The sequence below is a fragment of the Ochotona princeps genome, chromosome 25 (genome assembly GCF_030435755.1).
Source record: "Ochotona princeps isolate mOchPri1 chromosome 25, mOchPri1.hap1, whole genome shotgun sequence".
NCBI lineage: Eukaryota > Metazoa > Chordata > Mammalia > Lagomorpha > Ochotonidae > Ochotona > Ochotona princeps.
In genome coordinates this window covers 426,928-442,510 of record NC_080856.1, presented here as the reverse complement: position 1 = coordinate 442,510, position 15,583 = coordinate 426,928, and the positions used below count along the sequence as shown (strand labels likewise).

General features: G+C 46.8%; 1 protein-coding gene across 1 annotated transcript in view; it reads left to right on the top strand.

Moving 5' to 3' along the window:
• Window positions 1–15,583, top strand: part of EXOC4 (exocyst complex component 4) — a 599,303-nt gene that overhangs the window by 546,052 nt on the left and 37,668 nt on the right. The window contains exons 16-17 of the mRNA XM_004598184.4: window positions 1,989–2,167; window positions 4,149–4,308. Coding sequence (XP_004598241.2) covers window positions 1,989–2,167; window positions 4,149–4,308 — 339 coding nt within the window. The remainder of the gene's footprint in view (window positions 1–1,988; window positions 2,168–4,148; window positions 4,309–15,583) is intronic.

Here is a 15,583-nt window from a genome sequence, read left to right as displayed (position 1 = left end):
GCACCTCTGAAAATCCTCCCAGTGCTCCCAAAAACTTCCCACGTCCAGTCCGGATTCCCTGCCAGCCTTCAGAGCCGACGCCCTGAGTGCTGCCCACCTGCCTGAGCGCACCAGGGCCCCTGCCGCACGGCCTGTTCAGCAGGAGTGAGCTGCACAGCAGTGCTGTCTGACTTCTGCCTTGTTCTCCATACCTGGGGACATAATGTCTGTAGCTGAAGAACACTTCCACACAGCTTTGCTGCTATCTTCAACTGAGTGCCGCTTCACTTGAGCCTCTAGCACAGTTGCGTCCACAGCTCTAATCGTGAATTGCACAGCTGGCAAACTTTTACTGCCTCGGGAGGTCACCTTCCAGGGGTCCCAAACACTGCCATTACTGGCATCTCATCACAGACATTCGCTAGGCCAACAGCAAATGAACTTTGGAGGGAGCTTCATTGGTGAAATTATTCATTATTTAGCAACTACTAAAGAGAGTACTGTTTATTGGAAACAGATACTCAGAATTCAATCATGAACTGCTTATAAGAGTATAACATGTGTGGAAAGGTTAGTTCAGTATGTATTGTAGATGTAGGTATGTCTAAAACTGTAACACATGTAGGGCCCAGCACGATAGCCTAGCAGCTGAAGTCCTCACCGTGAATGCACTGGGATCCCATATTGGAGCTGGTTCTAATCCCAGCAGCTCCGCTTCCCATCCAGCTCCCTGCTTGTGGCCTGGGAAAGCAGTCAAGGACGGCCCAATACTTTGGGACCCTGCACCTGCGTGGGAGACCTGGAGGAGACTGCGGGCTCCTGGCTTCGGATTGCCTCAGCTCTGGCTGCTGCAGCTGCTTGAGGAGTAAACCATCAGATGAAAAATCTTCCTCTCTCTCTTCTCCTCTCTGTATATCTAACTTTCCAATAAAAATAAATAAATTATTAAAAAACTAACACATGTAAAAAATTCCTGCAATGTGACAAGAAAGTGATATGAACAGATGCTTCAAAGACATGGGTGCAGCAATACAGTTTACATCATTAGTCACTACAAAATGCAAAATAAGTCACAGTGAGCTGCCGTCAGACATTAGATTGACTAGAGTTCCTTTTTAAATTGGCTACAGTGAGGCTGGAGAGAATGCAGAGCAACTTGGAGCATCCGTGGCATGAGCACAAAGGGACATGTCTCCTTCAGAAAGCAGCAGAGCAACTCCTCACTAACGTATGCGTGCACCTGCCTCATGATCCCAGGGAGGAACGGGAGTGCGTGTGTGCGGGAGCCTGGGTACGGAGTGGCCTCCTGTGCGTTACACAGTGCGTAACACAGTGGCCAAGTGTGTTACACAGCACCCTGCCACGCAGGTATTTTCACCCCCCCTGCATGGGCAAGAAAAGAAAAAGCTACTGTTCATATCACATGCTCATTTTTTCTCTCTTGGGCTTTATATATTCTAGATACAAGTCCCTTCCAATCTTTCATTTTAACACTCTCAAAGAATTACTTTTCATTTTGATCAAATATTCTCTTACTTTTTCTGAGAGGTGTTTTTGGTGTCATATTTAAGAAATCATTCCCTAAAAAGGTTGCAGGAATTTTTTAAAACACTTTTAGATATTATATCCACACCTAGAGAAGTGTGTTAGAACGCGGAATTAAAGCGGAAGTGGTTTCCTTCCCACGCCTGTTCTTTCAGGACCGTGAACGTGGCCTCGCATTCCCATCGCAGCAGTATCTGTTGGGAGATATTTGTGATGCTTTTCAGCCTGGTATTAAATACAATTTCTGAATTCTATTTCTTTCACACAGTACGTGACTTAATCAAGCAAAGATAACAGAGGCTTACTTGTTTCAGATCAGCAGGTCATGTAGCTACTCTGTAGAATATCAAAATGTCTTCTGAGAGTAAGCATCTGTCCAGACGCAGCAGGCTGCGCAGCCGCAGGCCTCGGGAGACGCGGCTGCGGGGACCCCGTGCTGAGAGCTCTTGCTCTTTACCTTCCAGGGTTCACTGTTTCCACTCTCTCATCCCTCTGGCAAAGGAGGGCAACTACGCCATCGTCGCCAACGTGGAAAGCATGGACTACGACCCCCTGGTGGTCAGACTCAACAAGGACATCAGCGCCATCGAGGAGGCCATGAGCGCCAGTCTGCAGCAGCACAAATTCCAGTATATCTTTGAAGGTCAGATCTGCCTGTTTCTGAAAGTTGGGAAGAAGGGTGGGTGGAAGATGTCCTAAATTTTTGGCATTATTTTTAGTTCCCAATTTGTAGGGGAAAATATATTTGTATGAAAGCTGCAGTAGCTGCCCCCTGACTAGGACGAGGTAGACAACAGCATAGCCACCACCTGCTCCTGGTTGATAAGGAGATGCAGCCCAGAGTAAAGCAGGTGAGGTGGCTGCCAGCTGCTTCCCTGACGTGCCACTCCTGAGATTTGGGTAAATGAGCACCGTGGATCGTAAGAGACTAGCCCCATGCGCGGTGTGAAGGCAGGACCCAGAAAGACAGCCCCATTGACTACAATGGTCGTAAGCCAGAAGTTTTAACATCTGCAAAGAACAGAAACCTCGGTCAGCAGTGACTGGTTTTGGCGAGTTCGTTTCCATAAATACCTCCTAAAAGTCAATGAAGGGTGTTAGGGATAGCACGTGTCATCTAAAGGTAAGCGCTTTCACGAACTGGAAAAACGACATGCCAGCCAAAATTTTTTTGACAGTAAATTCCACTATGAGACCCCTGTTATGATTTCAAATTATATATTCTTATATTACACGTTTCAGTTTGTTTATGAGTTCTCTCACAATTAAACCAATTTTATTTACACAATTAAGAAGTTGCGCTGTGCAGAGTGTGTCCCTGAAGACAGTGAGGAGTGCTGTGCTTTGTCGTAGAATGGCGAGGTGCTGGCCACTGTTAGCCCTCCTCCCTTGAAAACAGCATTTTTCCTTCAAATTAGGAGGACCAAATTGCAAAGCGGGAGATGGAAGGAAATTCCCTGCCAGACTAGCAGGAAGTGTAAGTGAGAGAAGGACTTGCTGCAGGTGCCTGATGCTGTGGATGTGCGAGCACCTGTAGTACCCTGTGCTGAAGCTACAGCACTCCTGCAAGAAATCAGGGGTGTTACTGCACAGTTAGCGCGTGGCCTCCCCTCCATTCCTGTGACTCACCTTAATGGTATTTCTCTAATGTATCTACTGAGCTCAGTGGTTATTATCTCTTATTCTCCATGACAGAGCATCTCCTCGTAGTCTGTACTTTTGGGCAGATCTATAGTGTGCAGAACAAAGTTACATCTGAAGTTATAGTCTTGGGAGAGTAACATTAGAATTTCACTTAGATTTTATATATATATGTATTTACTTTTATGTGAATTTCCAGTCGACTTGGAAACCAAAAGTGGCTGTGTCTCTGTTTTTGGTGAGAAAGGAGAAGCCTCATGGGGCATTGTGGGAGCATGTTTTTGGTGAGAAAGGAGAAGCCTCATGGGGCATTGTGGGAGCATGTTTTGTTTGCTTCCCAAGAGTCTGTGCAGAAAAGCAGAAGTTTTGGGCCCTTTAAGAGTTCTTGGAGCAACTTGGTACATAGCCTGTGTCCTTGGCATGGTGTTTCTTGATGTATATGGCAATGCCAGACCTGTCGGTACCCTAGGTTTTATTGCCAGCAGCAATCCTCCATTTTTAAAAAAGATTTATTTTGATTGGAAAATCAGATAAACAGAGAGGAGAAACAGCAAGATCTTCCATCCGATGATTCACTCCCCAAGAAACTGCAACACCCAGAGCTGTGCCGATCTGAAGCCAGGAGCCTGGAGCTCTTCCAGGTCTCCCACGCTGGTGCAGGGTCGCAAGGCTTTGGACCATCTTTGACTGCTTTCCCAGGCCACAGGCAGGGAGCTGGACGGGAAGCGGAGCTGCCGGGATTAGAACCGGCGCCCATATGGGATCCCAGCGCATTCTAGGCGAGGACTTTAGCCACTGGGCACGGCGCGAGGCCGAATCCTCCCGTTTTTAACTAGTAGAGCAGTGTGGAAGTGCTCTGAAACTATCATAGGGTCGGATATTTTCCTTTGGCCATTGAAATCTGTGGAGGATCGGAAAGGAGTGGTCCTGTGTGTGGGTTCCTGCAGGATGCCGCTCATCTGTCTCTTCTTTTCTCCCTCTAGGCCTGGGACACCTGATCTCCTGCATCCTCATCAATGGTGCCCAGTATTTCCGGCGCATCAGTGAATCTGGCATCAAGAAAATGTGCAGGAACATCTTTGTTCTTCAGCAGAATCTGACCAACATCACCATGTCGCGGGAGGCCGACTTGGACTTTGCAAGGTAGGAGGGAACACAGGACTCGGTATCTTGCGCCAAACCATAACTTGATTGCTTAGAGAGTCATCTCATAAAACAGATCCATGTTGCTTAAGAAACTTAGTTAGAAACAAGAAATACACCGGTGTTCTTAGGTTGTAGAGAAAGTGATTCTACAAAGTCTGGTAAATACTAGTATCCCTTGGGCACGTCATTTTCCTCCTATTGTTCAGTTAGGTTCTTTGGTTTGACTGCACAGGTTTGGACTGACCTCCCATGGCTGTGGACGGAATGCATGCTTATTGCCTGTAATGTGCAGGATACAACGGAAGGAACGCAACCCTAACTTGTTAACCATTGGTTTCGTGTGCTTTCTCCTGGCTCTGAGGCCCAGGTTGCCGGTGCGACTTCTCACACACACATACATTTATAAATTCTCTCTTCAGAAAGTTAGGGTTGTGTTAATAGAATTTACATTACTTTGATTGTGTTTTCCTGGGTAATATTAAGAGCATGATTTTTTTCTACAACCATTAGTATTCCTTCCCAATATTACATTTAACACATGAACAAATATTCTTTGATCTAAATGGACCATATTTTGTTTAACCATTTGTAAATTTCTGCACACCTGAACTCTTTTTCTCACTGTGCATAGCGAGTGCCGAGTCTGTTTGGACATCAGTCTGTCTGCGTCTCCTGGGCACCTGTCTGCGTCTCCTGGGCACCTTCTAGTGGAAACCCAGTTCCCTTTTGTGTTTTCAGGGCAAAAGTGCTGACTTGCTACTGACTTTCACTTTCTAGTTTCACTTATCTCTACTTGCAGTGTTTCTTTAAAAGTCACTTTTTCAAGTTCTTCCTTTGGTCTTACACTGTCTACCCCTGACATCAGCCTTAACATCAGCAGTGTCTCAGGGAAAGCTTCATGTGTGTGAAGAGGACAGTTGATAACAATGCTGCTTCCTGGCTTCCCTAAATGCCTTCATTCTCCAAAAACCTTACAGATAAGAACTCACTCCTTCTTGCTAATCCAGAATGTTCTTGGCTGCTGCTTCTGTGTCTTTTCATTTGATTTTTTCATGCCTTGAGAAGTTCAGAGGCAACCCCTCAGGCACTGAAAAGGACGTTGGAATGTCTCATCATGTTGACAGTTACACAGACATGCGCAGTAGGATCTTTGTTTTGGTAAAAAGCCATAAAGGTCATGCATAGTTGGGTTATCAGTCTCAGTACCCAGCTGCTGGTGTCTGCTGTTGCAGCAGATGGTGGCCCCAGAACCCAGGTTCCTGTGAGCCCTGCAGAGTCCCAGCTGGAGCTCCAACTACAGCTGTGTAGCTTGGCCAGCCCTGGCTACTCTGGCCATTCCGAGAGTAAAGCAGCAGATGGAATATTTCTTCCTCTCACTCACTTTTGCCTTCAAAGAAACAATCATTTAAAACCTGAACGATGGAGAGTAATATGTTTCTTTAAGAGATTTATTTTATTTATTTGAAAGTCAGTTAGAGGGAGACACACACGCACAAAAGGCAAGTAAGAGGTCTCCATCTGCTGGTTCACTACCAAATGGCTGTAAGGACCGGGGATGGACCAGCTAAAGCCAGGAGCCCAGAGCCCCCGTGTTGCTCAGATGGGTTCTAGGGTTGTAAGGACCGGGGATGGACCAGCTAAAGCCAGGAGCCCAGAGCCCCCAGTGTCGCTCCGATGGGTTCTAGGGCCCAAGTGCTTGAGCTGTTTGGGATGCCAGCCCTGCAGGCAGCAACATAACTCACTGTGCCACCATGCCAGCCCCCCTGGGGGGATTGGAGGGGCACTTTTGTTCATTTTAGCATTTCTTTTCTAGTGTGTTTGTGTTTTCATTAAATTCTCTGATTTGGCCTAACTTTGGTGGAAAACCTTCCTTGGTCAGATTAGGAAAATCAGGTGTGATTGAATGCTGCTCGAGTGTGGCTGTCCTTATGGGGAATGGGGTCATTGTTGAATTACTCTTTTTGTAATGACATTGACAAGGGGAAGTTAAGATCGTAGAGGCTCAAGAGACAAAAAGAACCATTCGTGACTCTCACAGGAATGTCGTTCTTAAATTCAATCATCCTTTCTTATTTTTTAAAATGTAAGTACATTAATATAATTTTTGGCACACTGGAGCTGCCCACATACTGGAGAAAGCTGGCATCTGAATCATGAAATGCTGTCTGCACAGTGTTGAGGTTGGCAGCAGGGGGCCACGTGCTGATAAAATGTTTCTTTTGGAAATAATTGGCCCCCAGGCTTGCCTAGGAAGTAGGTATAAGTTTAATGTTACCTCTTGAAGGAGGTACTATGGCCAGTACCCTTATCTTAAATGGATTCTGAAATGAAGCAAGCAGCCGTGGAGGAGTACTCTGTCCTTCCAGTACTGCCCTCCCCCCATGGCACCTGCTCACTAGATGTAAACGCGAGAGAATGAAGACTTTCTTCAGGACCTGGACCAAAGCACATGCTCATAGTGTGCACCGAGTACATGAGCAGATACCATAGTGAGACTTGGATAACGACACTGTAGCTTTAGTGTCCTGCAGGTTTTAAATCTTTTATTTACTTATTTGTTTGTTTGTTTTAATGGGAAGGGAGATTTATAGAGAGAACAGAGATCTTCCATCCACTGGTTCACTCCCCAAGTGGCCAGAGTGGCCGGGGTTGAGCCAATTTGAAGCCAGGAACTTCTTCTGGGTCTTCCACGTGGGTGCAGGGTCCCAAAACTTTGGGCTCTCCCAGGCCACAGCTGGGGAGCTGGATGGAAAGTGGAGCAGCTGGGACACAAACCGGTACCCAAAGGGATTCCAGTGCTTGCAGGGCGAGGATTCAGCCACTAGGCTATCATGCCAAGCCCATGCTACAGGTTTTCACTACATGACATGGATCCATTGTCCTATAGGCTCATGGGATATGACACATCGTTGTGTTTCTTTCTTCATGGAACAGAATGCATTATGAAGATAACTCCTGGGTTCCTACCATGCGAGGTCTCTCTCATTTTCTCTTGTTGTCACAGAGACACACATTGTGTAGCTGTACTTCCTCTCCCTCCTTGGTTTTGGTAGGGACAGGTATTGTGAAATGGGCTCTGTCAATTCTATTGAATTGGAAGCTACGTAGAACAAACAGCAGCACCAAAATAGCCAGCCGTAACAGGCTGCAGCAGTGGCCTGAGCACCCCTTCAGCAGTGTCTAAGCGAGCATGCGCAGCGGCTGCAGCTCCAGCAAATCCCGGCAGCAGTGCTATCATCTAACACAGTAATTAATCACTAGTTGCCATGTGTCAGAAAGCCTGCTTAACAAGTTGCAAAGCATTTGTGGGTTTGATTTCAATAACCTTCTTGCTGCTGGGAGTTAGGACAGCCTCGTGAAACTGAAGGTGAGGTTTTGGTGCCTCTTCTCATGAACGCCGGTGCCCTGACCGTCACTAGGAGCTGCCTTGAGCCTTGCTGGCAGAGCCGAGTGACCCACAGCCCTGACTGTCACTAGGAGCAGCCTTGAGCCTTGCTCGAGCAGAGCCGAGTGACCCACAGCCCTGACCGTCACTAGGAGCAGCCTTGAGCCTTGCTGGAGCAGAGCCGAGTGACCCACAGCCCTGACCGTCACTAGGAGCCACCTTGAGCCTTGCTGGAGCAGAGCCGAGTGACCCTCAGCCCTGACCGTCACTAGGAGCCGCCTTGAGCCTTGCTGGCAGAGCCGAGTGACCCACAGCCCTGACCGTCACTAGGAGCCGCCTTGAGCCTTGCTCGAGCAGAGCCGAGTGACCCACAGCCCTGACCGTCACTAGGAGCCGCCTTGAGCCTTGCTGGCAGAGCCGAGTGACTCACAGCCCTGACCGTCACTAGGAGCCGCCTTGAGCCTTGCTGGAGCAGAGCCGAGTGACCCACAGCCCTGGGTGCTGAGGCCATCGTCACTGAAGCCCTCTGGGACTTTGGCCTTTGGACCCCATCATTAATTTTCAGACTGTTTCTTCCAAGAAAGTCACTACTAAAAGTAGAAGGGCTTTTTGAGTTGCCTTTTAGTTTCTTTCATCACAAGTCATCTAAACTTACGCTATCATTTGTTTTTCCAACACGCAGTCATTGTAGGGCCCTGTGCGGTAGCCTAGTGGCTAAAGTCCTCATCTTGCATGCACTGGGATCTGATATGGGCACAGGTTTTAATCCCAGTGGCCCCACTTGCCATCCAGATCCCTGCTTGTGGCCTGGGAAAGCAGTCGAGGACGGCCCAAAGCCTTAGGACCCTGCACCTGCGTGGGAAACCCAGAAGAAGTTCTTGGCTCCTGGCTTTGGATCCCTGCAGCTCCAGCCGTTACGGCTACTTGGGGAGTGAATCATGGGACAGAAGATCTTCCACTCTGCCTCTTCTCGTCTCAGGAAATCTGACTTTCTAGTAAAAAAAAAAAGTCAGTCACTGCAGCCAGCTTGGAGGGAGAAGGGGTAAGAGCGATCCAGATGGCTAGTGGAGCCCCCAAGGGGCCATCTCCCTAAGGTGAGGTCGCTCTTTATTCCCAGTTCTCGCCTGCCCTGCACATTGTCCCTTCTGCGTCTCTCTGCCACTCAGTAAGCAGCTTCTCTGTCCTCCCTTCTCCCTCCTGCGACTCTGCTTCGTGATTTCCTCCTTCAGGGCCTCGGCACTGCTCGACTCCCCCTGCCTGACATCCCTGTTCTGCTTGTCTGGAGAGGGGTGTCACTCACTCTTGGATGTGGTGAATGAGAATGAAAATATAAGATATGGTTCAGTATTTTCTCAAGAAAATTATAACACACAAGAAAGCTTTCTCATCCATTTAATTCATTCAGTCGATATTGTGGGTGAGACAGAAACTCCTAAGTTAAGAATATGTTAAGTATATAAGATGATGATACATGCTATGATGAAAACTCAGGCATTGTAAGAATTGTCAGTATTAGATATCAAACAGGGAATGTAAACTTTTAGATATTCATGGAAGTCCTTAACGAGGTAACACTTGAGGAAAAGCCTAACTCGGTCCGGGGATACTTAGAGCCGTGTGGTTGCGTAGAGAGAGCAGATGGGAAAAGGGAATGCAAGGTTCCGTACCTAGAGAAGGAGGGCGTTTGACATGTGAGGACCAGCAGCAAGCCAGCTTGACTGAGCTGAATGAGCAAAAGGCAGAATCCAAGATGAGACCAGAGACTTAAGCAGTTCAGATCTTTGGGGCCTAGCGCAACAGCTCAATGGCTAAATCTTAACCTTGGAAGTGCTGGGGTCCCATATGGGTGCCGGTTTGTGTCTTGGCTGCTCCACTTCACATTCACTTCTATGCTTATGTCCTGGGAAAGCAGCGGAGCATGGCCCAACACCTTGGGACCTTGCACTCACATGGGAGACCTGGAAGAAGCTCCTGGCTCTGGCTTCAAATTGGCTTGGCTCCAGCCATTGTGGCCACTGAGATATGAACTTATGGATGGAAGATCTTTCTCCCTGTTTCTTTTCTCTGGCAATCTGATCTGACTTCCCATAAAAATAAATAAATCTTTTTTAAGAATCTGGGTCTTTAAATTTTAAAATATTCATTTATTCATTTTGAAAGAGAGAGGCAGATCTTCCATTTGCTGATTCAACAGCCAGGGCTGGGTCAGACTGAAACCAGGAGCTTCATTCAGGTCTCCCATTTGGGCCATCTGCTGCTGCTCTTCCAAGGCCATTATCAGAGAGCTGCACTGGAAGTCAGGCAGCTGGGACATGATCGCAGCGTGCACCAGCCACTTGCGTCACAGGTGCTGGCTTTAGCTGTGACACTGCAGTGTGGGCCCAGGAGCTGAGCTCTCGAAGGCCCCTGCAGTGATGTAGACTTTTCCTTTAAGGGAGGCAGGAATGTGTTCAGTTGCTCTTCTTGCTGTGGACGATTGGAGACAGGCAGCAGTGGGTAAAACAGAAACAGAGAACCTGATGGAAAACTGTGGCCGTGGCCTTTCAGGTGAAAAGTAGCGACTGCAGCCCAAGACTGACCGTGGACTGGAGGAGCAGCGTCCAATGGGGACGCACCTTCCGTGTGGAATTGGCAGGACTGCTGAGGGTAGGAGTGAACCAGCGACTCTAGAAAAGCAAAGTTTTCATCTACTAAAATGAGTGCGGGTTAGGGTGTGGGAAAGCCTACTTGGGTATGTAGAGGACAAGAGGGAGGGAATGTCAAAGGTTTGAGTTTGAAATGCCTGTTATACATCTAATTAGAGATAAAAGGGAAACTGCTGGCTGTACAAATCCACAGTGCAGGGGGAGATCTGGGCGCGAGAGAGGCTTGGGAATCAGTAGCATATGGGTGGGATTTAAAGCCAGAGGCAAGGGTGGGAGTGAGATCTCAGTGGGAGAACAGTCAAGCAGAGAGAGAAACTGCCTACAAGGTCCGGTGTCCCACTGTTTAGAGACAGAAGAAAACCCAGCAAGCTGAGAAGGCTCCACCAAGAAAATGGGAGGGGCAAGGAGGCAGTTAGCCAGAGTCAAGCGAAAAACTTCTCAGAGGACGGTGTCTTTGTCTCTGCTAAGTTAAGTTAGCTCAAGAAAGAGAAGTGGCCATTGCTTGAGCTTGCAGTTCCTTATTTTTCCCTGCTCATCCTAGCTCATGTAGGAACAAGCCTAAGGTGTATATATTTGGAACATTCTTCAGTCCTATAGTAGGAGCTAATGTAATAATGACAAACACAAATGCAGTTAGAGTATGTCTTGGTGCCATTTATGAAAAACCAGACTGGCAGCCAGCCTGCCTTTCTCCTGTTCAGTTCCAACATGGAGAAATCGTGTTGACGGGAGACATTCCTTGATGCAGCGCAAGGAAGCTGCCGTTTTACCTGTGTGGTGTTCTCTTCCCCAAAACACGTACTCAGTGTCACAATGAAAAAGCTTCGGAAAGGTCTCGTTAGCGAAGCATCCTGGAAAATGCATGCCCAGTACTCCTCCAGACTGTTCACATGATCAAAAACAGGAAGTCCGAGAAACTGTCAGGAGACTTGACTCAGTGTCATCTGGGTATCCTGGGTGAATCCTAGAACAGATAAAGAACATCAGTAAACACCGAGGAAGCTTGAAAACTGCCCACTTCAGTTAATGATGATGTGTAAGCACCAGTTCTTGAGGGCAAATGGATCATGCACCGTGGGATGGAGTTAGTAACAGGAACACAGGGTGCCCATTTTATGGAAACTTGGTGTTGTGTTTCTCTTTTTCTGTGAATCTAAAACTGTTCTCAGAAGTAAAGCCTACTAACAAAAAAGAAGTTCTGAACAGATAGTTATCCAAGTAAGATGTGTAAGTGTCTAACTCATTAAACATACAATCTACTCAAAAGTCACTTGTTATTAGGAAAACCCAAATCAAAACCACAGTAACATATCTCTGTAAACACATCAGAATCAGTCATCCAAAAAGCAGGCATGGAAGGGTTGGGAAGAGGGTGGAGAAACTGGAACCCACATTGTTTTGTGGTGGGAATAGCTGCTCGGGAAAACAGTCTGTTAGCTCTTCCAGCTTCACACTGAGGAACGAAAACCTGTGTGCATGAACGCTAGACACAAAGGCTTCTCACAGCTAAGGGGAGACCTCCTTGATCTCCACCAACTGATGGCTGAGCAGAACAGGGTCAGTCCCTACAGTGGTTCCTGTTTGTCCATAAGAAGCAATGACTCACCGATAGTGTTCAACATGAGTGAACCTTGACGTGTGTTAGAGCCAAGAAGTCTGTCACACAAGGCCACATATTACTTGATTCTATTCACATGAAATGACCAAAAATAGCAAATATAGACTTATAAAGCAAAGCTAGGAGTTGAGAGGAAACAAGGAAATGGGCCTATGATTGGTGGAGTGGGAGGAAGGGAAGATTACCTATTCTAAAATAGATTGTGCTAATACTTGTGGAATCCTATAACTATGCTGAAAGATCTTAAATTGTGCATGTTAAATGTACAAGTCATATGTTATGTGAGTAAAGCTTAAAGAAGCGTTGAGTTTCAGGCCTTCAACATCCTGAAGGATGTGTCTGTCATGGGAAACAAATGGCGACTTTCTACTCACGTTAATGAAGGGATTCTGTAAAGGAAATGTCGGATTCAGTTTCCCTCACTCAGCCTGAGAGGTCAGGTAGCAAGAAAGCATTTTGGAGCAGGAGGTGATGGTTCCTGTTAGTCTGCAGTGGGAATTATGTAGGACAGGGGCAGAGCCACTTTGAAGAGAAGAGGCAGCTCCGAGCAGGCAGAGGGATTTCCAAAGGGCGTGGTGGGAGATGAGAGCGGAGGGCAGGCTCGGACCACACCCCACCGGCGGCCCTCCTCCCCAGCAGCACGCTCCAGCCTCCTCGCCCCGACTGAGTTATCAGCATGTTTTACACAAATTTCTTTATTTGTTCCTGCTGCTTCTAAGACACGGACATGTTTTAAGTGTGTTTGTTCCTCAACTGTCTACCTCAAGTGGCATGTGAGCTCACAGGCTCACAGAGCTACTCCGCTACCCTGTTACATCTCAGGCATGCAGTAAGTACTTGTGGGGCGATTTAAAATGACAGAACGATACAGTCAAGTCTGCATTCTAGGTAAACAGCAGCAGCTGTGCAAGACATGGATTGAAGGAGATAAGAGTAGCCATGGGGGAGACCAAGTGGAAGGTGCCCGCCAAGAAAGTCCTGCGTGGAGTCAGTTACATCAGTGCTGGTGAGGTTGGAGGGGACACAGTGAGGAGTGACGTGGTCACTGGATGGCGCGGTGAAGAACAAGGAATCGGGTGACTCTTCAGTTTCTGACAAGGTGTCACATCCAGTCAAGAGGCCATGAAGTACATTAAGTGGCCAGGAGGAGGGAGTGTTCGATTAGACCAAGGGAAGATTGGCAGTAGGCATGGGGAGTGGAAATTGACTGTACAACATCCATGTGATGACGCCTGACAGGCAACAGGCTAAAAGAATTAGCTGGAAGCTGGCCTTGAACAGACCAATTTGATGAGTAATCATCATGGAGTTAAGAACAGCAGAGGAAATAAATACTGGAGACAGAGAATAATCCTTTGGGGAGACCCTGAAGTAAAGGGCACGAGAAGGAAGATGAACTGAAAAGATGTGGGAGGAACAGTCCCTCAGGACAAGGCCAGAAGCAAGAGGGCACGGCCCCATTGCTGACCGCATGGAAATGGTACTTTCCCAATAAGATCTTTCTTGCCACTAAGTGAAAGCATTTTCTCCTCATAATTTCCAGCTCCTATTTGTTGCACACTCACTATTCCTTCCTTGGTGACAGTAAGTGGTAAAACCAGCCTAAAACGGCACATAGCAATTCGGACTTGACCTTGTACCTTCTCTAAGGCCAGGCATCTAGCAAGCCTGGGAAATGTTGAATTTCTCCCCAATAGCTGCTTAAATGGACTACTTTCCTACCTATCTGTGGGGACCTGACTTTGTTTCTCATATTTGGAGTGACCGTGGGCTAGTGTGGTGGGGGGTATTAGCAATGACATGCTGCCACCTGCTGGAAACACCCTCAGACACCGAGACTGCCTGAGCTGGCTGGGCTCCTAGCCCTGTGGTTCTTGCAAGTCAATGGTGGCTGCTGCCCCTGATGCAAATGGTACAGGTAACGGGGCTGTAAACCCTAGGCATCCTCTCTTCCCTCCTGTCCATCACTGGCATCCTTGCTGGCAGAACAGTTTCTGAAAAAGAATCCTTCTTTTTAAATTTTTCCCAGCTTTATTTTGCCATTGGGCATATCTCTGCCTAATTCTATAGTAACCAACCTCTTCTCCAAGCTTCACCTGTAAAACTCCAGATTTTTAACTCAAGATTCTTAACCATGTGGACTTGTGATTAATTTTATGAAATTAGTCTGCTGTCAAAAACTCTTTTAATGATGATACGTCCCTAAAAATTCTATTAAATCTTTTTAATTTAGTAGTGATTTTTCTTAAAGTAGCCCTGACTTCCCTAGAGGGACCACAGTAACTCAGGAAGTATTATGGCTTAATAGATCTTGCTGCCTGCTAGGAGAAATATTCTAGTTTATAAAATTTCAGAGTGAAATTTTATGTGGCTGATCTCTGGGAGAAGTCTCTTACAGATCTGTATACAAGTAGATTTAGACAGTATGACATCTCCCTAACTCAGCCTTCATGTGAGTTTGCCACCACATTTTCACCATTCCACTTTCTATCAATCCCATTTTCCAAGTTTATTATACTTACAGTAGATTCCGTAACTCGTGCCAGTTGATCTGTCAGGAGCAAGCATACTTTACAGGGTCTACATTAGGACATTTTATGAGCCTCTCAAAAAAGTACTTGTCAGTAATTGAGACTCAGTTTCTCATGAACATATCTATAGTGAATGACTCTGATTAAGTGATTCTCTCTTTTTTTTTACATTTTCATTTATTTTAAAAATTTATCTGAAAAGCAGAGATACTCCATCCACTGGTCATCCCCCAAGTGCCTGTAACAGCCAGGCTGGTCAGGCCAAAGCTAGGAATCTACAACTCCATGCAGGTCTCCATCATGGCTAACAGGCACCAAACTATGTGGGAATCAAGAGACACTGGATAGTTACCAAGCTGGATCTGAACCCAGGCACTCCGCTGCAGGATACGGGCCTTCCAAGCAGCAGCTGTGCTCTGCTGTGCCCAGTCTCTACCCTGTGACATTTCTTTTGATCATGTTCACCCCCAGAAATTGTTCATATATGCAGTCAGTGTATAACTTCAGACAGTTTGAGATGTCTTTCTTTTTTAACACATATGCAGGGACTGGGATGATGCAGAGATGAACAGACAGCAGGCATTATTATTGTCCAATAAAGAGCTCAAGGAACAGGAAACACAAATGGCTTGTACAAAGTCTTTCCTCCAGTTGTGCTATTAACGCATCTTGCAACACTTTTGTAGTCATTATTACAATGTCAATTATATCACCTTCCCCTTAAGGCTGTTTGTTAGCCAGGGGAGGGTGGCATCATATTGAACATATATGAAGCGTTCTCTGTCACTAAAGCCCAAGAGTGAATATTCACTTATTCTGTGAGATTTCTAAATGAAAACTGGCAACTGCAAGCTGACCTGCCTTGCGTTATAAATGAAAATGAAGCATTTAAATTTGGGTGCTTAAAAGGAGTAAACTAGTGTAATTTACTGTAATTGTAAAAGCAGAGCTGCAAGCCAGGTCAGGGCCAGACTTTGTACATCCATCTGCCCCACCCCCCGCCTCTGCTTCAGCACCCGCCCAGAGTCCTCTTTCTCCCCACCTGCTCGGCTTCACCCAGAATGCCAGAGGGGCCACATGGCCATCGTGAGTG